General features: G+C 44.7%; 1 protein-coding gene across 13 annotated transcripts in view; it reads left to right on the plus strand.

The window, feature by feature from the left end:
• CADPS2 (calcium dependent secretion activator 2) overlaps positions 1–27,115 on the plus strand; it is an 852,012-nt gene that overhangs the window by 519,281 nt on the left and 305,616 nt on the right. For all 13 annotated transcript variants that reach the window (XM_077471987.1, XM_077471989.1, XM_077471994.1 and 10 more), the window contains one exon: positions 22,412–22,535. In XM_077471987.1, coding sequence (XP_077328113.1) covers positions 22,412–22,535 — 124 coding nt within the window. The remainder of the gene's footprint in view (positions 1–22,411; positions 22,536–27,115) is intronic.

Below are 27,115 nucleotides of genomic sequence, written 5' to 3' on the forward strand. Positions count from 1 at the left end.
TCTCCAAACAAGTAAGGGACAATGTTAAGTACAAGTCAGGATTAGGTTATAAAAAAAAAAATCAAATTCTATGATGATCCCTAGGAGCACCATCAAATCTATCATAACCAAATGGAAAGAGCATGGCACAACAGCAAACCTTCCAAGAGATGGCCGCACACCAAAACTCACGGACCGGGCAAGGAGGGCAATAATCAGAGAGGCAGCACAGAGACCTAAGGTAACCCTGGAGGAGTGACAGAATTACACAGCAGAGACTGGAGTATCTGTACGTAGGATGACAATAAGCTGTACGCTCCATAGAATTGCCCTTTATGGCAGAGTGGCCAAAAGAAAGCCATTACTTTCAGTAAAAAACAAAATGGTGCTTTTTGAGTTTGTGAAAAGGCATGTGGGAGACTCCAAAAATGTATGGAGGAAGGTGTTCTGGTCTGATGAGACTAAAATTGAACTTTTTGGCCATCAAAGAAAATGCTATGTCTGGCGGGCAAACCCAACACATCACATCACCAAAAGAACACCATCCCCACAGTGAAACATGGTGGGGGCAGCATCATGCTGTGGGGATGTTTTTCAGAAGTCGGGACTGGGAAACTGGTCAGAGTTAAGGGAAAGATGGATGGTGCTAAATACAGATAGATTCTTTTTTTTTTTTTTTTTTTTTATAGATTTTTTATTAGTTTTAAAAGAGAAGTTACAGCACAGAGCCTTCAGGCATTCCTCGGCTCGAACAACACAAAACAGTAGGTAAGGCATAACAATTTAAAAAACGATCAGCCTAACCCAAAGAACACACATCAAAACAACCCTGTAGCCTGCTGCTAAAATTGACAGGAGTAATGTATTTCCCTGTGATCAACTTAAGCTTAGTGATGCACTACAGGCAGTCTACAAAATAAAGGTCTATAAGTGGGTATCGATTTGACACTTGGGCAGCACAGATGCCACCCTAAACAAGGCCCATCAGAGGAGATGTCTACTAACTAGACTGGGTTGATAAACCAACAGGGTTTTCCTGCTCCACAACCATTGTCTCAGACTCTAACCATATATTCCAAACCTTCTGGAACTTCTGAGGGCATCCCCGGAGGGAATATGCTTCCTTGTACAATGGTACTGCAAGGTTGACCAATGACTTCCATGCACTCAGGGTGAGGGCCACCGTGGGGGCTCTCCACCGGAGCACGACAAGTTTTCTTGCGTAGAAGAGCAGCAGCCCCAGTAGCGTGCGGACTGCCCGTGAGGGAACCAAAGCATCCACTAACCCAAGCAGGCACATCTCCATTGTCTGAGGTATAGGAATCGTTAGCTCAGTAATAAGAGAGAACTCGTGACCAGTAATGTTGCACCTCGGGGCAAGCCCAAATCATATGAATGTACCCTGCTGAATCCGTCCGACAGCGCCAGCACTGCGACGTAGAGTCAGGGTAAATCCTATGAAGCCTATATGGGGTGTAATAAAATGTATGCAGTATTTTAAATTGAATCAGCCAGTTTCTAAAATACAGGGATATTCTTGAGTAAAACCTGTACCACTCAGTGTGTGATTTGATGCTAGGATGGAGGTTCACCTCCCAGAAGGACAATGACCCCAAACACACTGCTAAAGCAACACTTGAGTGGTTTAAGGGGAAACGTAAATGTGCTGGAATGGCTTAGTCAAAGCCCAGACCTCAATCCAATAGAAAATCTGTAGTTAAACTTAGATTGCTGTTCACAAGCGCAAACCATCCAACTTGAAGGAGCTGGAGTAGTTTTGCAAGGAGGAATGGGCAAAAATCCCAGTGGTAAGATGTGTCAAGCTCATAGAGACTTATCCAAAGCGACTTGGAGCTGTGATAGCCGCAAAAGGTGGCTCTACAAAGTGTTGACCTTAAGGGGGTAGTTGGGCACGTTGACTTTTTCTGTTATTTTGTCCTATTTGCTTCACAATAAAAAAAAAAATCTTCAAAGTTGTGGTCATATTCTGTAAATTAAATGATACAAATTCTCAAACAATCCATGCTAATTCCAGGTGTTGAGACAACAAAACATGAAAAATGCCAAGGGGGGTGAATACTTTTGCAAGGCACTGTATATATTTTTTACTGTAGCATTTTTCCACTTTAACAGTTCTTGGGACTTTATTTCAATGTGCTATTTATAATGCAGTATTCACATTTCTTACTTTTGGCGCTACACACTTTTTCTTAAATGTTTCCAGTTTGCTGATTACAGCCAGCACCATTGTTTCCAGTTTTCTGATCAGTTAGTGCCAGTATTTCCAGCTTGCAGATCACAAGTGCCATTGTTTCCAGCTTGCTGATCAGTCTGTGTCGGTATTGCTGATCACAACCGGCTCCAGTGTTTCCAATTTGCTGATCACGGTCAATGCCAGTGTTTCCAGTTTGCTGATCAAAACAGTTATTGTATACAATACACAATACTGATAATAAAAAACATAAAACAATCTAAAATTTGAATAGTTATATAAATAGTGAATATAACAAATGGTGATAGATCAACAATCAGTCAAAACTGATAAAATCATGTGATTATAAGTTCCACCTAAAAACTGTATTACCTTGAAGGTTCATTTCCAGATAGAACTTGATCTCTATGAACCCAGCTGGCCAATAGCAGTTTTCCCAGATTGCTGTTCACAGCCAATGCCAATGTTTTTCTTTTGTGCAAATGTTTTTGCTGTGCTGCCTGAAAGCCAAAAAAGAGAGATTAGTATAATTAATGAAAGCAGCAGCATACCAAAGTTGTGTAGCACAATACCTAAATTTAGGAGGAAAGATTGTTTCATTTTAACCACTTCCATACAGGGCATTTTCACCCCTTCCTGCCCAGGCCAATTTTCAGCTTTCAGCACTGTCACACTTTGAATGACAATTGCACGGCCATGCGACATTGTACCCGAATCTTGATATTATTCAACACAAATAGAGCTTTCTTTTGGTGGTATTTGATCACCTTTGTGTTTTTTTGTGCTATGAACAAAAAAAGCATACATTTTGAAAAAACAAAACAAAAAAACACTATTTATTACTTTTTGCTATAATAAATATCCCATTTAAAAAAAAAAAAAAAAAAAAATTCCTCAGTTTAGGCCAATATGTATTCTTCTACATATTCTTGGTAAGAAAAAAAAATCTCAATATGCGTATATTTATTGGTTTGCGTAAAAGTTATAGCGTCTACAAAATGGGGCATAGATTTGTCATTTTTATTTATTTTGTACTACTAATGGAAGCGATCTGCGATTTTTATCATGACTGTGACATTGAGGTGGACAGATCAGACACTTTTGACATTACTTTGGGACCATTCACATTTATAAAGCGATTAGTGCTATACAAAAATGCACTGATTACTGTATATATGTGACTAGCAGGGAAGGGGTTAACACTAGGGGGCGCTTCAGGGGTTAAATGTGTGTCCCAGGGAGTGAATCTAACTGGGGGGAGGGAACTGATGATGGGAGGAGACCGATCAGTGTCCCACTGTACAAGGAACCATCTGATCAGTTCTCCTCTCCCCTGACAGGTTGTGGATCTGTGTGTTTACACACACTGATCCACGTCCCGGCTCTGTTACCGGGCAATCGCGGGTGCCCAGCTGACATCACGGCATCGGGCAGTTCCTGCCGACGTCATTTTACAATACGGCGGTAGGGAACTGGTTAAATTTACCTTTTTTTTTTTTTTTTTGTCAGTATTTTCTTCCATTTTATATAGTTAAAAAAAAATCCAGTGGTTTTTATATACCATCAAAAGAAAGCTTTATAGGTGTCAAAAATTATCGAACATTAATTTGGGTAAAGTGTTGCATATTACAGCACCGAAAACTGCAAAATGGCCTGGATAGGAAGAGGCTGTAACATGTTGGTATTAATGTGGTTAAATAAAGCTTCTGCCACCCAGTAGTTCTTACTTTAATATGCGAGCCAGCGATCTTCCACCTCATTGGTTCCTGTTGGGAAGACAATTCCCATGAAGCCGCTCTGCATGCTGATCTCTTGTCCTCGCCCCTCTTGTTGTCCTTATTACACCTGGACTGCAGGCAGTAGAGAAGCAGTAGCCATATCATCAGGATGGGATGTGGCCACTAGTAGTAGTGCCTGTCAGGTTTTCAAGCAATGAAGTGCAGAAAACTGGGATGCTACCTGTTGTGGTTAAGTATTAGTATTAACTGGGATGCTGACTGTTGCGATTAAATATAAAACACTGTGGAACAGGCAAGACAGTGTTAAGCTACCTTTTCAGTAAGTAGCTAAGGACTTTTTTTTTTTTTTTTTTTTGATCTTTAACTTTCCTGACCTGCCTGTTTGAGAACCGAGATTCCAAGCCAGAGGGTGAGCATGACAGACAAACTACAAACATTTTCAACGTTTCCCCAAGAAAGGTTTCCTATAATGCTTAAAAAATATATCTTTTCCAACAATTATTTTATTACAACAGGAACTATATACTGTAATTGTATTTTTTTCATTTATTTTTTTAAGGTCTTTATTATTAAATGATTATGACCTCCTTAGCAAGGAAATTAAGGTGTTATAATATTCAAAACATTTTTATACAAGTGAAGAGCAATTAGTGAAGTTAAATGTCATAGAATATGTTATTTACATTAGCAGCGCTATTAAAGGGCAATGAATATTAAAATTCACATTTTACCCAAATTAGGAAAGTAAACACTTTCATATAATTATATTCCCTTTGCCATTTGTTTTCTTTACCTTGTAATGATGGGAATGTTGTGGCTTCAGTTTGTAATGTCATGGCTGATCAATTCCCCTATGTCCATGTATTCATTCACCTAGCTTGCCCCTGCTCACTAAAGGGACAGGCAACTTCTTGTCCAGGGTCACAATCCGTGCCTCACCATCCCCCCATATGTTGCATCAGAAATGTGGGAGTGGTAATATGATGAAAGACTGCTTGGTTAGCTCTGTTAAATGCTCAGCCTGCTTGGTCTGTCAGATCTAATTCCTGTTAAGTTCTTAACTGAAGAGCACTAGACTTAGATGCCCATGGACTATGGGATATTTTGTTTCTTCACAGGAAGTGCCAGTTTTTAGACTACATGCAGAGGTCATGTATTAAATTGTGAAGCTGCATGCCTTAAGTTTGAACACATCCAGAAAGTTCTGACACCAGAATGGTGTAGATAGGGAGGTTTATATAATGATTTTAAGTCAAATGGTCCCTTGCTATCAGCCATTAGAGACTAGAGAATCTATTGTTTTTAGTCAGGAAAACTTTTCCTCTCAAATCTGCAGTTAGCGAGAATAGCTAGGCATGAAGACATTTTTTTGGCAGTGAGGCTACTATAATGTGTCATAGCCCAGCCTGTGCACCCTGTTTCTTCAAACTTCAGATAACTGCTAGATCTGCATCAGTCTGACCACGATTCACTCTCTGTGGCAGAATGAGTTAGACCTCACACATTTGTCTGCATCTTGCAAGCACATCCTGGAACCTGTTATGGGAGCATTACATAGTTGCCAGCATTTCAAGATAAATAGGAAAGACACTTGGAAGGGTCTGTGACTGGTCAGCAAAGGTGTCAGTGGTTTCCTAATGTGGTTTTGAACAAAAACTGTAAAGCAGGCTAGAAGATCGCACCAAGTGACAACCAGTCTTAGCGCATCTCAAAGAGCCCATGGCTCGATTGCCAAGATATTTACAATTTCAGCTTACCATCTTCTCCTTGGCCAAGCAGGTGCAATTAGAATCCACAAAATACCATCCACCTTTTTACAGAAAAGCAGGCAATGCAGAAGCAGTAAAGGTATGCCATAGATCAAAGAAAACTGACACCAAGGCATAACCAGGACATCCACCAGCAACATGTCAGGAGCCCCAAGTCCAGGGCACAAACCTGTCCAGCTTGTTGTTGAATCTGAATGCAGAGAGATTGGTTTCTGGTGCACACACACACACACACACACACACACACACACACACACACACACACACACACACACACACACACACATCTCTGGCCAGGTGATTTAGCTGTTGACAGTTGGAAAACTTCACCTGTCACCTTTGCACATGGGTAGTATGTGCAGCTGACACAGGGATGGAACATGATGTTCTGCCCAAGATCAAGTCTGTTACTTCCTAAACAGCGTGACTTTTGTCCCTTTTTTATGATTGATAAATGCCACTGCTGTCGTGTTGTCCAACTGCACTCTGACTGGGAGACCCTAAAGACAAATGGACCAGTGTAGGAGAGACGGCCAAAGCTCTGCAATGCTGATAGGTGGCGTTTGCTCATATTGACAACCACATTTCCTGAAATGAGAGATTCTCCAGAATACCTCCCGAGCCCAACAAGCTGATATCTGTAGTCAGCACCTTTCAAGTAATCGAGGAAAAAAAAAATTACTTTTTGGCATCCAGCATCTGAATGAAATATATTGAGTTGTAAAGTCTTACAGTGAAACTGAACATATGAGACCACATCAAAAGCAGCAACCATCTTTCCCAGCACGCCCTTGCAGACCTGAATCAAATTTCTTTTCAGTGACTTTAGCTCCTGGGATCGAAGAGCCTGGCATTTCTCCTGTGCAAATAAGCATTTTTGTCTGTGCAATGTTCAAATACTGGAGGTGTTGCATCAGAATTACAGTCGACTTCTCAAGGTTCAGCACCCAGCCTGGACCTGCACTGTACGATGGACATTTTACATCAAGGTCTGAGCTGATTGTTTCATGAGAAGCAGGTCATTCAGGTACCCCACGATGGGGATACCTCAAGCCCTCAACAAACCCAGAACCAGAGCCACCGCCTTTGTACACCTCTGTGAGTCATGAAATGCCAGACCGGCAGCATTACAAACTGGTAGGGCCACTGTGAATCACAGAAACTGTTGGTGAGGCAGGGAAAACAATGTGTAGGCATCCTTTATATTAACTTACCTCAGGAAGTTTCTCAGTCATCTTAACTTCTGTGCCTTTAAGGATTGGTTGAGACCATTGAGGTCCAAAATAGTCTGGATGTTTCCGTTTGGCTTGAGAACCATAAACAGGTTGTAATACAAGCCAAGATATTTCTCCTCTTCTGGCATGGGTGTGATGACCCCTGAAGAATGCCATCTTTCCAGGGCTACAAGGAAAACTGCTTAATTTTTTGGCTCCAAAGAGACCCTAGTACATATAGTGTGAGGAGGGAAAATTGGACACCACACTGCAGACAGTCATCTGTGACTTCTGAGTCCAGATGGCTGCAAAGGCTCAGATGTTTCCTCACCTGGCATCCCTTTATTGTGAAGAGGACTTGCCTACCAACCTGGAGGACTTGAGGGTCCAGTCCTTCTTATGGAACTGGTTTGTTTTACCTGTCTTTACCACCTTCTTTAGGAGTAAGAGTATGCTTTTAACAGTCACCTTCTGCATGAAGGCATCCAAGGACCGTCTAAACAAGCACTCATCAAAGGGCAGACTCTCGTTGCCTCCTGCAGAAAAGTCCCAGTGACTAGCACTTGAGCCATAGGATCCTTTTTATGTGGACAGACCTGGTGCCCAACTTGGGAATTATCAAATGGAGTCTTCCAAGGCATCCCTTGGGAGACTTGAGTGTCTCAGAAAATCTTCCAGAAACTGCTAAATTGCAGGATCCCCTGGGTCCAAGTCTCTGAAACAAAACATACACTTTACCTAAACTTTGAGTTCCTGAGAAACTCCCAATGCAGTTACCACCAGCTACAGAGCTGCTCCCACCAGAGAGATGGATGTCTAGGGCCTCCAACCTTTTATCCATGGTGTCTTAAGGACCAGAATCCACAGTGACTACTTAAAGTAGGAAATGGATGAGTATTAGCCAGAGAACCTCAATTCTTATGTCTTCCACCATGGGGTAGGGCTGAACAAACTGCTAAGGTGGTAACACCACTTCCTTTAGGAAACCTTGTTTTGTTTGCACCATGCCCTCCAGAGAGCCCATCGTGGTTCTCTGCATCTGATCTTGGGGCTTATCCAAAGAGCATTCCTAATCCTCAACAGCTTACTCCTCTTCATCCAGAGGATGTTCCTTCGATACCTCATTTCCCCTTAAAAAGGCACAGAGGGGGTAGAGTGCCCAAGTTTGCATTCTAAACCAGTGGGACCCTTGAGAGTTGGTCGTGCACATCAGAAATGGCTGCTGGAAACTCATCCCTAGGCATAAAGGAGTCAGGAGATTGTGCACCTTAAACAGTGGCAATACAATGTAAAGTTAGGGATTTGGAATTAATCTAACCCTTAGGGGAACCATTACAGGGAGAGCTAGGCAGGGAATCTGCCATACTTGACAGAGGGAATTGGGTACCTCTCTGCCCACCCATGCACAGATGTTATCATGACATCAGTGCACATGTTACAATCTGTTCCTGCCCCTTTTGAACAATGCAATGGGTTGAGTAGTGCTCCACCATGCACACACAATACCAGCTGCCCCAAGCACTCTAGGAGGAACACATTGGACTGCCACAATGCTTCCACGTAAGAGGCGCCACTCCATAGCTGCAGGACCAGAGGCCCAATTTTTACCTCTCATTGTGCCCTCGGGACCTGACTTTGTCTGTGACCTGTATAGCACCTTGCCAGTGAGGTAATTGAATACCAGGTATCCTTGAGATTGCTGCCTGTGGGATCCAGTGACAAACGGCTACTTTAATGGCCACCCCTTCTCTTGCATGTGGGGTCCATGCACCTTCACTTTTTGCCCCAAGGCCAAAGCCAAACTAAATGAATCCTTTCCTTTCCCCAAGACTAACTCTCACAAAGAGATTCTTTAGAGAAACTTTAAAGGCACATTCATCACCTAAGCAAAAAAAAAAGGCTTAGGTGAGCTGGGAGGAGGTTATGCCTGAATGGGAAATCCTGACTTTTTTTGTCTAGTGTCCATTCAATTGAAGGTTGCAGCATAACATAATTTGTCATGGATATGATAAAGCCTTGTTTATTGTATGATTAACCGCTTCCCGACCACCTCACGCAGATATACTGCAGCAGAAGGGCACGTACAGGTAGATTAGCATACCTGCACGTTGCCCTTCAAGAGGTGGCCCGCCGTCACGTGCGCCCGCCGGGAGCTCTGTGACCGCGATTGCGGGTCCCGCGGAACTTATATCCACGGAGATACCCGCGATCATCTCACGGTGAGGCTGATGTAAACAAGCATCTCCCCATTCTGCCTAGTGACACTGATCAGCTCTCCTTGTAATCGGGAGCGCTGATCAGTGATGTGTCACACACACAGCCCCTCCCCACCACAGTTAGAATCACTCCCTAGGACACACTTAACCCCTACAGCGCCACCTGGTGGTTAACCCCTTCACTGCCAGTGACATTTTTACAGTAATCAATGCAATTTTTTAGCGTTGATGGCTGTATTAATGGCATTGATGCTAAAAATGTGTCAAAATTGTCCGATGTGTCCACCATAATGTTGCAGTCATGATAAAAATATCAATAAAAATGCCATAAAACGATTCCCTATTTTGTAGACGCTATAACGTTTGCTCAAACCAACCGCTTATTGCGATTTTATTTTTTTTATTTTTTTTAACAAAAATATGTAGAAGAATGCCTAAACTGAGGAAAAAAGTTTTTTTTTTAAAAATATTTATTATAGCAAAACATAAAAAATGCATTTGTTCAAAATTGTCGCAATTTTTTTGTTTATAGCACTAAAATAAAAAATGCAGAGGTGATCAAATACCACCAAAAGAAAGCTCTATTTGTGGGGAAAAAAAGGACGTCAATTTTGTTTGGGAGCCACGTCACACGACTGTGCAATCGTCAATTAAACAGACGCAGTGCCGAATCGCGAAACGTGCTCTGGTCGGGAAGGGGGAAAAATTCTTCTGGGGCTGAAGTGGTTAAGAAAAAACTGAGCTTGAAACACTGGTCGAATCTGGCCCACTACAAAATCCTGCTTTTGGAATTCTACAGCAGTGGAAACTAATTACAAAGTACTACTTCAGTGCTGTAGTTCCTCCCACCAAGTTAGCTTACATTAACCTGGCCACCTCTGCACATTGCTTCAGTGGCTGTTCATAGGTGGGCTCTTTTATCCATACCTAGTAGACCTGCTCGGTGGTGCAGCAATTTTGGCAACAGGTGTACGACATGGTACACAACTTTTTCCACCAAGCAGTGTCAATGAACCCACTTGAGGTCCTCAACCAAAAACCAGAGAGATTATCTAAATTTCAGTTCACTATTATGACGCATATCCATACAGCCACAAAGCAGTTGATTGCGAAGGCATGGCTCTAGACAGACATATCTGCATCTGAGGTCAAACCTTGAATGCACTGTAGCATACATGATGAAAAACTCACTGCTAGACTTCAGGGAAATGTGTATACTTGAAGAAAAACAGTGGTGTACATGCCCACCCATCAAAGCCACAAGGAGAACAAATGACCTAACGTTTATTAAGATTTAAATAAATTAGTAGGATTTGTGCATGTTTTTTGATACTTTTAGGATGAAAGACCCTCTATACTTCATAATCCATCAGTGTGACATGAGAGACTGGAGTATGTAATTGCCTCCTAATCTTTCCTATCCCAAGCTGTGGCACCAAAAAAGAGAAGGCTTGGGAAAAAAAAAAATCATAATCAAAAATTAACACTATACAAAGATAAATGGATATTTCCACACAGGTCTGGGCAACACATGAAAGTACCTCTTGGCTATAGGGAAATATGTCCAAGTTCTACCGAGTATGGGAGCTATCGGTCTCTCAATTATTTTCCATGCATTTTTGTTTCAATATTTTTATTGAAATATATGAGAGAATGGTGAACACTTTACATAAGACATAATGCAATCCAGAGCGGGGAAGGCCTGCTTGAGTAATGTTAGATATGAAAAACGCTATGTAGTAACAGAACAATTAAAAAGTGCAATGCAAATGTCGAATAAGTATATAATGCAGTATCAAATTTTCTGGAGGAAAAGAAGTACAATAGAAGAAAGAACTGGGAGGTGGAGGCAGGTTTGTATCAAGGAGCATTTACCTTTATAGAAAAACGAGAGAAATCTTTTCCGGATGACTCGATTTGGATCAGGGAGGGAGAGAGGCTAAGTAGTGTGTTTCAAACGAGGCCCAAACCCCAAGTGATGGGAGCTAACATATGCTGTCATCTATATAGGGATTAAGAACAAGATGTTGCTCTAGGCTCCAGCTGCTAATAATTCCATTGGTTCTGAAACCTGTTAAGCTTAAGAGGTTTTGGCGAAAAGAAATTCCATACTCATGGTCATTAAGTATGTCAATGGTCATACCGAGAATAGGTGGGGAGATATGTTTCCAGAGGCAAGCAATGGCAAGACGAGCGTAAATTAGGACATGGGTGACAACTGGGTGGACTTTTGAAGGCCAGGATGAGAGGTCTAGTCCAAGTAGAGCCATCTGTGGGGCTAATACATTAGAGACCTTGGTAAGTTTTTTTTTTTTACTGAGGTTGGAAATGTCTCCAAAATTGGGTAATGATAGGAAGTGCTCACCATATGTAGAAGATGTGACCATACATAGAACGTTTTCTCCAGCACTCCCTGGATTAAGTTGGTAGTATGTGAGCTAATTTTACAGGGGTATAATACCACCGATGGAAGATTTTTATCATTGTTTCCCAATGGGTGATGTTTCTGGAGAACGTGGATGAGGGACAAAATGTTCGATACCATAAGGAGGGGGATGTCTGAATTGCCAGGGTAGATTCCCAGTGGGTCATAGCCATTGTTTTCTCCTCCATCTTTGGTCTTGCGAGTAGGTCTTGTTGGGGGTCGAGTTGAAAAGGGTGATTATGTCTCTGGTTAGAGGAACAGGAGAGGATGTTGAAATAAGATGTGACAAATTCTCAGGTAAATAAAGAAGTCTTTATTGGATGTTATACAGTTCTCAGATGTGTTGTAAGGTTCGAAGCGGATGTTGGTCATATAGATACCCCAGTGTTTCAATACCTGCAGAAATCCATTTTTGTAAGGGGAGGTCCAGAGAAGAGTTGCAGAGCCGAAAGTGGAAGTTGGGCTAGAGCGTGGGGGTTAATTCTCTTTGAGACTTGATGTATAGCTTTCTTCAATGATATGGTTGCGTTAATGGTTGGCAGAAAGAAGTGGGGCCCAAGTGCTGCAGCTTCGATTGGTTTTTGGTGCCAAGGTTGAGTCAGAGGCCAGGACCACCAGTTTTTCGCCTGGTCCAGGATCATCGCTTTGTGGTATGTTTTAAGATTGGAAACCGGCATATGCTCTCGGGATGTTGAGGAGGGCTGCTTTTATGCAGGGTTTGTGTGATGCTCAGATGAAATTGTTGAGGCGTTGTTGCAGTTTGGTGAGGTCAGAGTGTAGAATTGTGAGGGGAAGAGTTCTAAAAAAAAGGAGAGGGCTAATCGGCCTGCCCAAGATGCTCTGACCAGGAGGACCTTTTTAGAAACGTCCTGAAGTTTCTGACATAATTGTGAAGTTGGTACAAAAGATCATAGCAGAAGGAGAAGTCAAATGAATGCCCAAATATGTCCTGTCTGCGTTAAGGGGCCACGAGAAGAAAGGGGGGGGGGGCTTGGTTATGGCTGATTTAAGACACGGGGAGAGGGATATACCCAACACAGCTGATTTAGTGATATAGTGATTTAATTTATACATGGATAGTTGACTAAAGTGGTCTAATAGATTGCATAGCGGGGATAAGGAATTCAGTGGGTCGTTGAGCCAGATTGTGTCATCAGCATAGAGGCCAATTTTATGGGAGTCTTGAGTAACAGGTAGGCCAGTAATATGGGGGTGAGAACATATAGTTTAGGCTAAAAGTTTGATTATGAGCGCAGATATTATCGGGAAGAGAGTGGATAGCATACCTGAAGCAAGGACTGGGGGAGGAATATAGAACTAAGCGTGAAGGAAGGGGCCATGTATGCCACATTTTTGAAGTACCAATTTGAGGTATTGCCAGTGAACTCTGTCAAGCACCTTCTCTGCCTTTAGCGAGGTTAGCAGAGAAAGTGTTTGATGCTCTTCCCAGTGGATAAGGTCCTAAGAACCTGCGATTTCCATCTGAGGCTTGCTGGTTAGGGATGAAGCTTACCTGATCAGGGTGTATGAGTGTAGGCATATAAGTCGCAAGGCGGGTAGCTAATAATTTGCCGTACAGTTTAAGATCTGTGTTTAGAGATGTGTCAGTAGCTGCCAGGATTATGAGAAGGTTTACCTGGTTTGTGAATGGTTACTATTACGGCATCCAGTGATACGAGCAGGGTCTCTCCAATAGCTAGGAAATTGTTGAAGGCATTACATAGATGAGGTGTGATTTGGGCTGCGTAGGTTTTATAATAGTCGTTAACAAAACCGTCTGGTCCTGGGGCTTTATCGGACAGGAGAGAATTGATGGCTTCAGTAATCTCTTGGTGGGAAAATAGTTGGAATTCTAGTTGCTCTGGGTAGATGGGAGGGAGTTGGAGGGGGAATAGAAAGAACTGTAGTTGGAGGGTAGGCTGAGGCTCGGAGGGCGGTAGAGCAAGGTTATAGAGTTTGAAATAGGAGCTAAAACGGCAATGTCCTTCAGGTTGGTTACCTTGTGTCGCATTTCATTGAGAAATGGGATTTTGGCTTGGGCGGCTCTGCTTTTATATTGGGCTAGGAATCTCCCTCCCCCATTTCCCTGGGAATACCAGGTAAGGTGCAGTCGTCTTTTGCAGGTAAGAGCAGAGGTTGTTTCTCAATTTGCTAAGCTCTGTGGCAGTAGATTGGGAGGGGGTTAGGTTTGTTTAAATATTCAAGTGCTTTGATGCGTTATAAAAAGGAATCACTAGTGAGGGTATGTTTATTTCTTTTCCTGGGTGCCCAATTTCAAATATACTCCTTGTATTGACAGCCTTATGGGTATACCATAGGGTTACTCCTTGTATGACAACATCCTTATGGGTATTCTATAGGGTTAGTGGGTTAGAGACAGACCACATTGGAAGAAAAGAATGCCTCAATCTCTGAACGGACCTGTCCTAAGTTTCCATAGTGCTGAGAAGAGAGGTATAGAGTCACCACATAGTATGGCGGGGGATAGTAGGGGAGGTAGTGATGGATACTGGAGCGTGGTCAGACCATTTAATAGTACCTATGGTGGATGTTGTGATTTCTCATTTGTTCTTTGACAGACACAGCCTTCTTTATTCAGAACCATAGGGTTATATCGCCCCCTACAGGAATAGGACACTAGGCAGAAAAAAGACTTAGCTGTACCCATGGGCAGTCCTAGGTGATATACACCCCCCTCTCTGATATAGGCCTTCAGTTTTTTTTCTGCCTAGTTCAGGAATAAGGACCTAGCTCCCTGCTGGGATCTCTTGTCCTGGCAATGTTCCTTTTTTAGTTTGTAGATCTCACTGGAGAAATCCATGAAAAAAACAATCAACTCCCGTGCTGGACAGGTTGGACATTCGATCCAGTGGTCACCCCAGTCTGGCCAGCGAGTGCGTGCAGACCACAGCTGTGCGCTAGGTCAGCCATGACATTGCCCCACTGGACGGGGGCTGGCCTTGCGAGTTAAAAGCCTTGTGAGGTTGCATACAACCTGGTCTCGGCTTGAGTTGCATCGTCCCTCATGGCCGACAGCCCCCACTTGGGTGGGTAGGAGGTTCTGTCTGGAGTGGTGCCCACTTGGTCTTGGTATGGTGAGTAAATGTCCCCCTCAATCCCTGCACCCTCTTGTCCTGGCCCTGGAGGTCCCTTGGTAACCCCCCTTCCCCCTCCATATGGGGTAGTGTGCCTATGGTGGGTCCTGGGAGGTGGGGTTGAGTACTGGTAGGGAGGGGTGCATGCCGCCTAGGTGCTGTGCTTACCAGTTGACATGATATGGTGGACTTTGGCTCAGGCAACGGCGGCCATTACTGTGTAGCCCAGGGCGGTGTTTTTTTGGCAGGTGGAAGCTCCTCCTTTTAACCCGGCTCTGACTCCTGTGTTTTCAATCCCCTTAGACGCCACGTGCATGCAGGTCTACATCTGAGGCAGCAAGCGCTATGCTGGTGGGGTGGTGAGTCTGGGGGATCCCTCCTCTCTCTGCTGTGGGGTGTCCTGGTGGTCCATTACCACTACCGGTGGGGGGTGTGTCCCATTGTAGTGGTCACTCTTGGTGTGGGGCTCTTTTTTTTCTCTCCTATGGCGTCTCAGGTGCATGTTTCCCCACCTGACCCCCTGTCAGAGGCTGCAGATCCCTCTGGATCCCAGTCATCTGACGCACTGATGGCAGCCCTGGAGTCCTTTGTGTCCCAGGTGGAGGTGGCTCTTGGGCGGCAGACAAGCAAGAAGCGTCCCCCGCCTTCCCCTGCTTCATCTGTCTTTTCAGATCATGAATCTGATTCGGCTGCTGTGGACGGGGCCCACCCAGCGGGGTCTGCGGCCGCGCTCCTAAATCTTTCAGACAGTGAGGATGAGAAAGCACTGGTGGATGCACTGATTGCTTCTGTGTGGGATATTTTTAAAATGAAGGATGCAGCTGCGGTGAAGGTGCCGGTCACACAAGCCGTCTCACACAGAAAAAAGTGTTACCTTACCAGTCCTTTTTTGACGAGTTCGTCTGTAAAGAATGGGAGTGTCCAAAATGCCCCTTTGTGATCCCAAAGTGTTTCTCTGTGCGTTATCCCTTTGAGGAGAGTCAGCTGAAAAAATGGACAACTCCACCTGTGGTGGATCCCTCGGTTTCAAGGTTGAACAAAATCGCTATGACTCTTCAGCCTTTAAAGACCCGGCTGACGGGAAGGCAGTGTCTCTGAGCCGCACTATGTTCTCTATTGCGGTTTCAGTGCTTTGGCCGGTTTTGGGTATTGTTGATGTCGCAAACGCTGACAGAATGGGCGAAGCTGTTGCGCCGTGACCTGGAAGGTGACCAGTTTTCTCCTGCCTTCACAGAATTAGTGGACAGACGGTATTGTGGCTGAAGTGTTGGACTGCACACCAGGCCTCTAAAAAAAATAAAATAAAAAGGCCCTAGCTGATCTGTATTTTCAAGGCGATTGAGGCCACTCTGGATATTAAGAGTGTCACAGGAAGGAAGAGTACTTTACTTCCACAGTCAAACAAGGAGCCAAGTCGCATGCGTGGCCCTTCCTTCTCTGCACACAGTTTTTTTTGTCCCTCAGGGTCCACTGACAAAGGCTCAGTCTTTCAAGCCCCCCTCGGGAGGTCCCAAGTGGCCTGGTCAGGCAAACTGAGAGCAGGCTTCTCCAGACCCCCAGATAAGGCTCCTTCGAGATGAAGAGGTAGAGCGACATCTTCGCTGGTTTCCAGGCCCGTGCACTTCTCTGATAAACTACAAGTGGGTCCATGAAGTGATTCTGTCTGGTTACAAGATCGAGTTCCAGACTTGTCTCCAAGCAGATTTTTTACATCTAATCTGCATCTGTCTTTGGACCGCTTGTTAGCTCTCCGGGGTGCGGTGCAAGGCCTGTTGTTCCAAGGGGTGATCGTCCCAGTTCCGGTGTCAGAACATTTCCAGGGCTTTTATTCAAACCTATTTACAATCCCCAAAAAAGAGGGTACGGTACATCTGATTCTGGACCTCAAGGCCCTGAACCACTATTTGCGGGTGCAGAAGTTCAGAATTGAGTCCATTCGCTCCCGTGGTGGCATCTCTTTATCAGGGGGACTTTTTAGCCTCCATCGACATCAAGGAGGTCACCTGCACATTCTGATTTGTGCATAGCACAAGCGGTTCCTCCACTTTGCTGTGGGAGAGGAGCATTATCAGTTTGCGGTGTTACCCTTTGGTCTTGCCTCCGCTCCTTGAGTCTTCACCAAAGTGTTGGCCCCGGTTCTGGCGCTGCTGCGCCAGCAGGGAATTACTTTTCTGGGCTACCAGGAAGACCACCTGCTGTAAGAGTCCTCAGCGGCCCTGAGGGGTGTTGATTCCAGTTTGGAAATTGGTTTATCTGGGTCTGACTCTGGATTTTGCTTGGGTCAGAGTGGTCCTTCCGCTGGACAAACTCCAGAAATTACAGGTGGCAGCCCGCTTGCTGCTATCCAGCAGGTGGGTCTCTCTGCGGGCTTGCATGCAGATACTGGGCCTGATGGTGTCTATATTCAAGGGGGAGTTAAAGGGAGATCTTATTGAAATGGGACAAATGTTCTGAATCTCCAGACAGTCAGCTTTGACTAAGTCAAGGAACCAAAGGATTCCTGATCTGGTGGCTGCGTTCCCTGGCTTTTCAGCAGGAAAAATCCTTTCTCCCGCTGTACTGGACGGTGGTCACCACCGATGTCAGCCTATCCGGGTGGGGAGGAGTCCTGAGCCTGAGCTCGGCTCAGGGTCACTGGACGCTGGAGGAATCTAGGCTACCTATCAACATCTTGGAACTTGGGGTGATCAAACTCTGGATTATTGAATGGATCGACTTCAGGGGCTCCCGATACAGATCCAGTCAGACAATGCCACAGCGGTGGCCTATGTCAACCACCAGGGAGGAACAAGGATTGTGTTGGCCAGCCTGGAAGTAGCGTGAATTCTAAGGTGAGCAGAGAGTTTCGTCCCGGCCATCTCCGCTGTTCATATTCCGGGGGTGGACAACTGGCAGGCAGATTACCTCAGTCATCAAGTATTGGACCAAAGGGAGTGGTCCCTCCATCAGGAGGTATTTCAACAGATCTGTCTATGCTGGGTATTTCCAGAGGTAGATCTGATGGTATCCCGAAGCAACAGGAAGGTGCAGAGGTTTGTGGCCAGGTCTCGGGACCCTCTGGCGGGCACCTCAGACGCTCAGGACCCTCTGTGGGGCCAGTATCGTCTGATCTACACCTTTCCTCCTCTCAAGCTTCTGCCGCGGCTGTTGTGCAGGATTGAGGCCGAAATAATTCCGGTCCTTCTAGTGGCCCCGGACTGGCCTCATCGGCCCTGGTACGTCCGGTCACAGACGTCCCCTGGTGACTGCCTCTCAGGGAGAATCTGTTATCCCAAGGACCGATCTTCCACCCTACTTTACCGTAGCTGGCTTTAATGGCCTGGCTATTGAAAGCCAGGTGTTAAAGGATAAGGGCTTATCTGTGTCAGTGATTCTGACGCTGCTCAAAGCTAGAAAGTCTGCTTCCAGGAAGGTATATTATTGGTCGTGTAAAGTGTACATTTCATGGTGTGAGTCAGTGGGGTTTCACCCACGTTTCTTTTCGGTGACTTGGATTTTCTTCAGAGGGGCGTTGAAAAAAATTTGGCTTTGAGTACTGTCAAGGGCCAGGTGTCGGCCTTAGTGGTTTTCTTTCAACGCTCCCTGGCTTCGCATTCCCTGGTGCGTACCTTCATTCAGGGAGTGCAACAAGTGCGATCTCCCTTGCTACCGTGGGACTTGAATCTTGCACTTTAGGTTCTACAGAAGCCTCAGTTTTAAAATATTAGAGAAATTACCCTACTCTAGCGATCACAGAAGGTGGCTATTGCTTCTGCTCGCAGGGTGTCAGAGTTGGCGCTATCCTGTCGCACACCCTACTTGGTGAATCATGGGGACAAGGTGGTGTTTTTTCCTCGTAGTTTTTTACTTCCAAAGGTTGTCTCTGATTTCCATTTAAATGAAGACATTGTGTTGCCTTCTCTGTGTCCCAGGCTGCAACATCTGAGGGAATTTGCCTTGCACACCTTAGATGTGGTACAGGTTGTCAGTATGTATTTGGCGGCCACTGAGTATTTTCGAAGGTCAGACTTTGTGATCACGGATTGACCAAAGAAGGGGCTATCTTCTTCCTCGGCAACCATTTCTAGATGGATCATGCAGATGGTGACTCAGGCCTATTTTATCAAGGAACGTCTTCCTCCCTTCCTAGTGAAGTTGCACTCGACTCGGGCACTGAGTGCCTCCTAGGCCTTCCATCAGGCGTCAGTAATGCAAGTTGGCAAGGCGGCCACCTGGTAGTTGGTACACACTTTCACAAAATGTTATAAGGTGGATGTGCTGGCATCTGCAGATGCTTCTTTTGGCCACAAGGTTCTGCAGGCTATGGTCTAGAGGGTTTTTTCCATCATGAAGGAGTTTTCTTGCTGTTTAGGTTGGCCTCCAGTTGTTTTTTCTGGACCCCAGGTTGTATGGTTGACCTGTTTTTTTTGTTGACTGCCCCACCACTCGTGTTTGGCACTGCTTTGAGACATACCTATGGTTCTGAATAAAGAAGGCTGTGTCTGTCAATGAACGAATGAGAAAATAGGATTTTTGACTTACTGTAAAATCCATTTCTTTGAGTTCATTGGCAGACACAGCACCGCCCCTCTAAGGAGTTTTAATACTTCAGATACTGCTTGTTACATAACTGAAGGCCTATAGCAGAGAGGGGGGTGTATATCACCTAGAGCTGCCCATGGGCGTAGCCAAGTCTCTTTTCTGCCTAGTGTCCTACTTCTGTAGGGGACGATATAACCCTATGGTTCTAAATAAAGAAGGCTGTGTTTGTCAATGAACTCAGAGAAATGGATTTTATGGTAAGTCGAAAATCCTATTTTTTGTAGGAAGACCTTGGCGGTCAGAAACAGATCTATCCTGGAGTAGGATCTTTGAGTATGCGAGTAGAAGAAATAGTCCCTCTCTGTATCTTGTTGACACCTCTAGAGGTCATAGAGATCTTCAAGGGAGATAAGGGAGGAAAGAGCTGTGTATTTTTTGCGTTTGTGATTAGAAGAATCAAGTTTGGGATCTACGATTTCATTAAAGTCGCTGCATATCACAATTTGGCCTCTGGGATAGTGCTGTCATTTTTGTAGTAGGGATTTAAAGAAAGGTCTCTGGTGAGAATTGGGGGCATATATGTTGACAATTGTGAGAGGATGATTGTTGGAGGCAGACAAAATCTGGTATCTGCCCGAGGGGCCCTGTTCAACCTGGGTGAGAGAGAGAAATTGAGGAGCGAACTTCTATCATGACCATGTATATGTAAAGAGCTGCGTAAATTGATGGCGCTATATAAGTAACTGAAATGAATAAATGACCCCCTGGCTTTTTTGTCAGCTCGTGCATTAAAACAGGTTGAGAAGACCTTTTAAGAGCTTTCAGGTGATTTGGTTTCTTAAGTGCATCTCCTGAACACATAGGATATCTGCTTTGTGAGAGATTGTTTTGCGCCAGAGTCGGGAAAGTTTAAAGGGACTGTTAAGGTCCTTGGCATTTAGGGAGACAATTTTGAGGGACATTTGGGTATGGCACTGAGGATGTCTGTATGGTACTGATGATGGTCGTCCCTCAGCTCAAATAGCAAGAAGGAGAAAAGAAAAGAGTATTACTGCCGTACAATAGGTCTTATATGTAGATTTGGTCTGAGCAGAGAGCTCTGGGGCACGAGATCTCTGGACAGAGCTACATGATACAAAATTATGTGTACACTTAAAACAGACAAGTTAATCAAATATAACTGTAACTGTAGGTAGTGAAGGGCACGAGTAGAATAGAGAGGGGTGCTCTGCACACAACAACAATGGAGAAAGGAAAATAAAAATTGCAACTACTCCTCCACTGCTACTAAGATATATAAAAGTTATTTCCAGCCTGAGATGAGCGCTTCCTACAGGAGGAATGGTGCATGGTAAGGCATATTCCCAGGGGTTGGAGATTTTGGAGGAAGGATTGGCTGCCGAGATATCATTATACAGCAAAATCTTGGTGAAGGGTTCTGGGAAGAAGTGCATAGATCTCGCCACTCTCATGATATCTTTAGTATGAAAAAAGTGGACCCATGCTAAGATTTCTCTGGGAAGAGATTCTGGTAGATGTTGCTGCTTGTGGATCCTGTGAGCTCTATCAATGAGCATATCATTTAAGGTTGGTGATTGATTCAGTTTACGGAACAATTGGTGCAAGTAGGGTACTATCTCAGATGCAGAAAGAGATTTGGGGACCCCCCTTACTTTAATGTTACAACTATAGCGGTCCTCCAAATCTGCAACTTATAGGTGACGCATGTGTATGGTCGCAGCTTGATCATCCTGAATGTCCACTATGGTATTGTGAGCTTTGGTAGCGTCGCAGAGGTGCTGTTCAGTGTGATCAGTGCATACTTCCAGGGAAGTGACGTGTAGTGGTTAAAGTGTAAGTTCACCATGTCTCTACCAGCTTTGCAAATAAAGAGTGACATTTTTGCCCATTCTTCTTTGCAAATTAGCTCAAGCTCTGTCAGATTGGTTGAAGAGCAGCTGTGATCAGCAATTTTCAAGTCTTGCCACAGATTTTCAATTGGAAAAACTCTGTAAGATGAACTTACACAGGTCCCCCTCCTCGCCCCCCATTCCCGCTGACCTGGACCACAGCAATCTCCGGTTCTAACCCCCGGTATATCCGCGCCAGGATAAAATCTCTGTAGCCACGAGTCTCTATAGCTGACAGGACAGGCTTTGTGGATGCTGATTGGTGGAAGCTGCCCATGTGATGGCGCTGACCAAGGGACATTTTGGACATTCAGTTCGGGATTTCTAATCCCCAAACTCCAGGCACGGATATACCGGGGCTTAGAACCAGAGATTGCTGTGGTGCAGGTCAGCGGGACTGTGGGGGGAGGGCGAGGAGGGGGACCTGTGTAAGTTCACCTTACAAGGTTTTCCAATTGAAAATCTGTGGCAAGACCTGAAAATTGCTGATCACAGCTGCTCTTCATCCAATCTGATAGAGTTTGGCTAATTTGCAAAGAAGAATGGGCAAAAATGTCACACTCTTTATGTGCAAAGCTGGTAGAGACATCCTCAAAAGACTTGCAGCTGTAATTTCAGCGAAAGGTGGGTCTACAAAGTATTGACTCGGGGGGGGGGGGGGGGGGGGGTTGAATACAAATGCACTCCACACTTTTCACATATCTATTTGTAAAAATTTGGAAAAACATTTATCATTTCCTTCCTCTTCACAATAATCTTCCACTTTGTATTGGTCTATCACATAAAATCCCAATAAAATACATTGCACTTTTTGGTTGTAACATGACAAAATTTGGACAATTTCAAGGGCTATGAATACTTTTTCAAGGCACTATGTTAACTCTGGCTTTGTTTACCCCCATATCTCTGTTAAACTTTTTATAACTCAATAAAAATGATTGAACAAGAAAAAAACTGGGCTTTAGCAATCAGAAGTATATTTCCCTCATATTCAAAAGTGCAACAGCTCCTTATCTGCTTCTTTCAGGCCACCTATAGAAAGAAAAGGCCATGCGGAGGCAGATCTGGGGGATATTGAGGCGAAATTATGGCATGCTCATTGTTCCATGACAAAAACTGTGGCTTTATTGTGCCAAACATTGGGCGTGATTGAGCCTGTTAAACCCAGGACCGCCTGGTAGTTAATTACTAAATTCCTTTTTTTTTTTCTTTTTGTAAAGTCATTCTGTAAGCTGGTCAAATTTACATATATAGCTAAATAACACTATAGTCGCCCTTTAAATTATGGCATTGCAGTTATTTTTTTGAAAAATGTCTTAATTCTCCTTCAGGTTTTGATGAAAGATATTGCAACACCTATACCCCCTGAAGAGGTCAAGAAAGTTATAAGAAGATGCCTTGAAAAAGCTGCCTTGATCAATTACACCCGACTTACAGAATATGCCAAAATTGAAGGTCAGATATTTATATAATGTTAAGCTGATTTTCCTTAGGCATAAGTATCTTTTTATTTATTTACACATCATGGGACACAGGCTAATATTCATTACCTACCGGGTTATAATTCATCTCTAGGTGAATGGACACTGGTAGACCAAAGGTCTTTAGACAGGAAGTGAACCCCTCCCATACAGGAAGTACTTCCGTTTTTTTTTTTTTACCAGTGTTTGCAAGGTGGATGGCACGGGTGTTTGAGCTCTCTGAGCTCCAGATCTCTAGTTCAACAAACTGTTCTTAAATGAATCAAGGGATTGACTGATCGGATCCATTTGACACAGGCTTTATATGCTTAGATAAATGGTACCCGAGCCTCGCAAAGAAGACTTGAGATCCTGAAAGGTTTTGCCTGTAATGCAGCCTCCGGTCGCTGGACCCTGCAAAGTGGAATCCTGGACACTACAGCGCTAAGGCATTCCTACAGGGTGCTGTACAGGTCCAATGGAGTGGAACCTAAACATGAAAAGGGTACCAGTCCTTTTAAGGTCCTCAAGTAACAGGAACCCGCTGTGAAGGGTGAAGGTTGGGCTCTTAGTTTCTAAGCTGCCCTGCTCCTGGACGGGTAAGTGAAACCCCTTTAATTATTCTTGGGTGTCCCAGTGATTGTAACAATCAGGCAAGCTAGCTAGAGGCTGGACACCTGTGTGCAGTCACCATACTGAGAAGTTTTGGGCTAGCTGGGGGGGGTTTGTAAAATGTATCTTTTTGTGTCTGGCTGTTTTTTACCTGTATGATGGTGCACGGCGGTGCGCCAATTCGCCTTGGTTCACCGTCGTGCATGTGCGTTCACAAGAGCACTGCTGGGCTCAGCAGTTTAAGGCCATGGTGCACATGGCTTTGCCGCACATGTGCCTTAGCCTTTATCTTGGCGCACAAAGATTTGCATCACACATGAATACAGCCATGCCCATTTACTGGTACTGTGCACGCACAAAACGTTCCGACGCACACCTAGCTTATTTAAGCTGTGTATGCCAACTATGCAGTGCTTCCAGAAGGCAGCTATGGGACTCGGAACAGGCTCTGAACCAGGCATTTACAGCGGTTCATTTCTCCTTACCCGGGTCACGTGAGTCACCAGGTGTTGCTTGGCAGGCTAAAGGTGATTAGCAGGGTTGTTGCATAGAGGCTTGGTGAGCCCAATTAAAGGGTCTCCCTTCTGAGGTGCTTTAATACTACACCCAGGTACTCTTTTTGTAGTTATTAAATGTTTAAAAAAAAGAGGAGTTTGACTAGCACTACAGGGAAGGGCACACCTATGTCATCAGTAGTTCCTGATAAACCTAGTCGTATCCCTAGTGTTGTATCCCCTGAAGGACCAGAGGCTTCCAGGCAATCTGAGCCACTGCGCCTATGTAGTATTGTGCCTACAGTCAATGCTGCTGCTTTATCCTCTATCATCAAGGATGAAATGTCCTCGGCCCTAGCCGGGTTAGAGCTCAGGATTGCTGACATGATTGCTTCCATCCCACAGTGTAGCAAGAAGCGTGACATATCCCCCTCCCTGGAGTGTCTTAGACTGGAGCAGGAATGGGTTGAGGATGGGGAAGAGATAAAAGTTTGGGATTCTGTGGATGGTCTGGCAGATGAGTCTGCTGCTGAGCAATCTGGACAAGAAGATATCCAGTTGGTGTTTGCCTCTCAATTGCAGGGCTTATGATTCTCACTCTTACCGAAATGGTTGGTTCTGCCTTTAAGCTGCCTCTTGCAGAGGTTACTGAGTCCCCCGGTCCTCTTTGGGATCCCTGAGGCCTCTTCAGGTCACACAGGGTTTCCTTTTACACCCTCTGTTTGAACAGGTGGTGTATGCTGATTGGGAACATCCTGACAGGATTTTTGTTCCTCCTAACAGGTTCTCCCTTTTATATCCCATGGATGAGAAGTTATTTAAGAAGTGGAGCATGCCAGCCATAGATGCAGTAGTCTTTTTCTTAAGCAAGAACTTGTCCGGTAGATTACACACAGGGCTGCTGTTGCAGCAATTGGTATCTGCCAGTCTGTAAAGGATCAAATCAGACGGCCTGCCAGGCCCAACCTGGGAGGATGATCTGCCTGAAAAATAAGGCCGATATTCCTCAAGCGCTGTTTTGCTGTTGACTCCTTAAAGGATTCAATACAGCAGGTTTCTCGTTTGTCTCTCTTGTCTGTACATATGCGCAGACGTTTGTGTCTTAACCAATTCCCACCCGGCCAATTCACATATATGGCCGGGTGGGAGCCATCTAGTTCTGATAGGACGTTCAGGAACATCCTTCAGTAGGAGGGGGATCGAGCGCGCTGGCCCGCGCAGCGGCGCAATCCCGATGGGCTCGTGTCCCCTGGACCCGGCGCATCTCGGATCGGCAGGAGGGCTCTGTGATTGGCCCTCCTAATCACATGACGGCCGTGTCCAATCACGGCCGTCATGTGATGTAAACAAACAGCCGGTTTCTAGGCAATCGTCTACTCCTCTCCCCACACAGAAGTCATCGCTGAGGAGAGGAGAGCAGATCGCTGCCGCCAGCTGGTGATCAGTGAGTATGAGCTGTTTTTACAGCTTTTTACTAACTGATCACCAGTCTAGTGTAAACACAAATCACCACACAGTGTAAACACACACGTCACCACAATACACATGTCACCACACATGTCCCCAAAACACACATGTCCCCAAATAAAAAAAACACATGTCCCCCACATATGTACCACTAAAATCACATGTTCCAATGATTATCTGCACACATATGTACGTGATCACCTGCACACATCTGTACATGATCATTTGCGTACATATGTCTGTGATCACACAAACCAATTATTATACACTTAACTGATTTTTTTTACCAAAAACATATAGCAGAATACATTTTGGCTTAAATTTATGACAAAATTAGATTTTATTGGATTTCTTTTAAAATAGAAAAAAGAAAATATTGTTTTTTTTCCAAATTTCTGCTTTTTTTGCGCTTATATCGCAAAAAATAAAAAACGGAGTCGTGAATAAATACCACCAAAATAAAGCTCTTTTTGTGCGAACAAAATGATAAAAATTTCATTTGGGTACAGTGTAGCATGACTGCGCAATTGTCATTGAAAGTGTGAGAGTGATGAAAGCTGAAAATTGGGCTGGGAAGGAAGGGGGCGAAAGTGCCCTGTATTGTAGTGGTTAAGAACTGGTCAGCCGAGCTTCCCTGTAAGAAGTTATTGGCAGGTTTCCCCTTTCATGGGGAATGTTTATTTGGTGATTGGACACATTTATCCAAAAGATTTCCAGAGGGGGGAGTTCTCTACTTCCTGTGAAGAAAAGCACCAGGCTTCCCTCGTTGAAAACCTCAGGGACTGCTTCCTCGAATGTCTCAGTGCCAAGGCAGTTCCTCTGCCCAAAGGGCACTAGGGCCAGGGGCAAGCCACAAGGCCAGGGCCAGAAAAAGGCCCTGGGTCATAAATTTGAGTTGAGGGGGGTTTTTAGGATCCCGCATTCCCTCATATCCTCCAAAAAGAGACTTATTGCTTCAGGCACCACATCATTTAGTGCATCAAGGAGTGATTGTAGAGGTTTCTGTATCCGAAAAAGGCAACCGGGTTTTACTCAAACATGTTTACGGTTCAAAAACCAAACAGGGACTCGAGGCCCATTTTGGACCTAAGATCCCTGAACCAGTGTCTACTGATCCAGTACTTTCAGATGGAGTCTGTATGCTCAGTCCAAATGGGAGACTTTCTAGCCTCCATCGATATAAAGGATGCAAATTTACACATACCTATCTTTCAGCCGCATCGGAGGTTCCTGTGATTTGCAGTAGAGGAATGTCATTTTCAGTTTGTGGCCTTCCCCTTCGGGCTTGCTACAGCTCGCCTGGTGTTCACAAAGGTCCCAGGACCAGTACTAGGTCTTTTAAGGGCCCAAGGGATCTTGGTACTCTGGTATCTGGACGACCTCTTGCTCAGAGATCACTCACTACAGGGTCTAGAACAAGGCATAACAGGCACAGTGAGGTATTTGGAAAGCTTAGGCTGGATCACAAATGCAGAAAAGTCAACCTTGAGACTAGCTCAAAGGCTAAAGTATTTAGGTCTAGATAACAGTCCAGGCAAGAGTATTCTTACCAACTGCAAGGATCTGTGCGCTGAAGGATCGGGTGCGTCGGATAAGGGGCACCAGACAACCCTCCAGCTCTGTATGCATCTTCTAGGGAGGATGGTATCCTTCGAGGCGGTGCCCTATGCCCAGTTCCATTCCAGGCCTCTACAACAAGACATCTTATCGGCTTGGAACAGGGGAGGACAATCCCTGGATTATCCAATGTTCTTATATCCTTGGGCACACTTAAGCCTAAACTGGTGGTTGCAGGATCAGAACCTGCGAAAGGGAAGACCCTTTCTCTCAGTAACTGGGAGAGTACTGACTACAAATGCCAGTCTCTCAGTCTGGGGAGCGACCCTAGAAGGGCTCACTGCTCAAGGGTAATGGTCAAGGACAGAACAGATCCTGCCCGTCAACGTCCTGTAAATACAGGCAGTATGACGGTGGAGCTTCAGGGCTACCCTATTAGGGTTCA

Source organism: Lithobates pipiens, unplaced genomic scaffold, assembly GCF_037356315.1.
Source record: "Lithobates pipiens isolate NorthernLeopardFrog02 unplaced genomic scaffold, aLitPip1_a1.2 Scaffold_8, whole genome shotgun sequence".
NCBI lineage: Eukaryota > Metazoa > Chordata > Amphibia > Anura > Ranidae > Lithobates > Lithobates pipiens.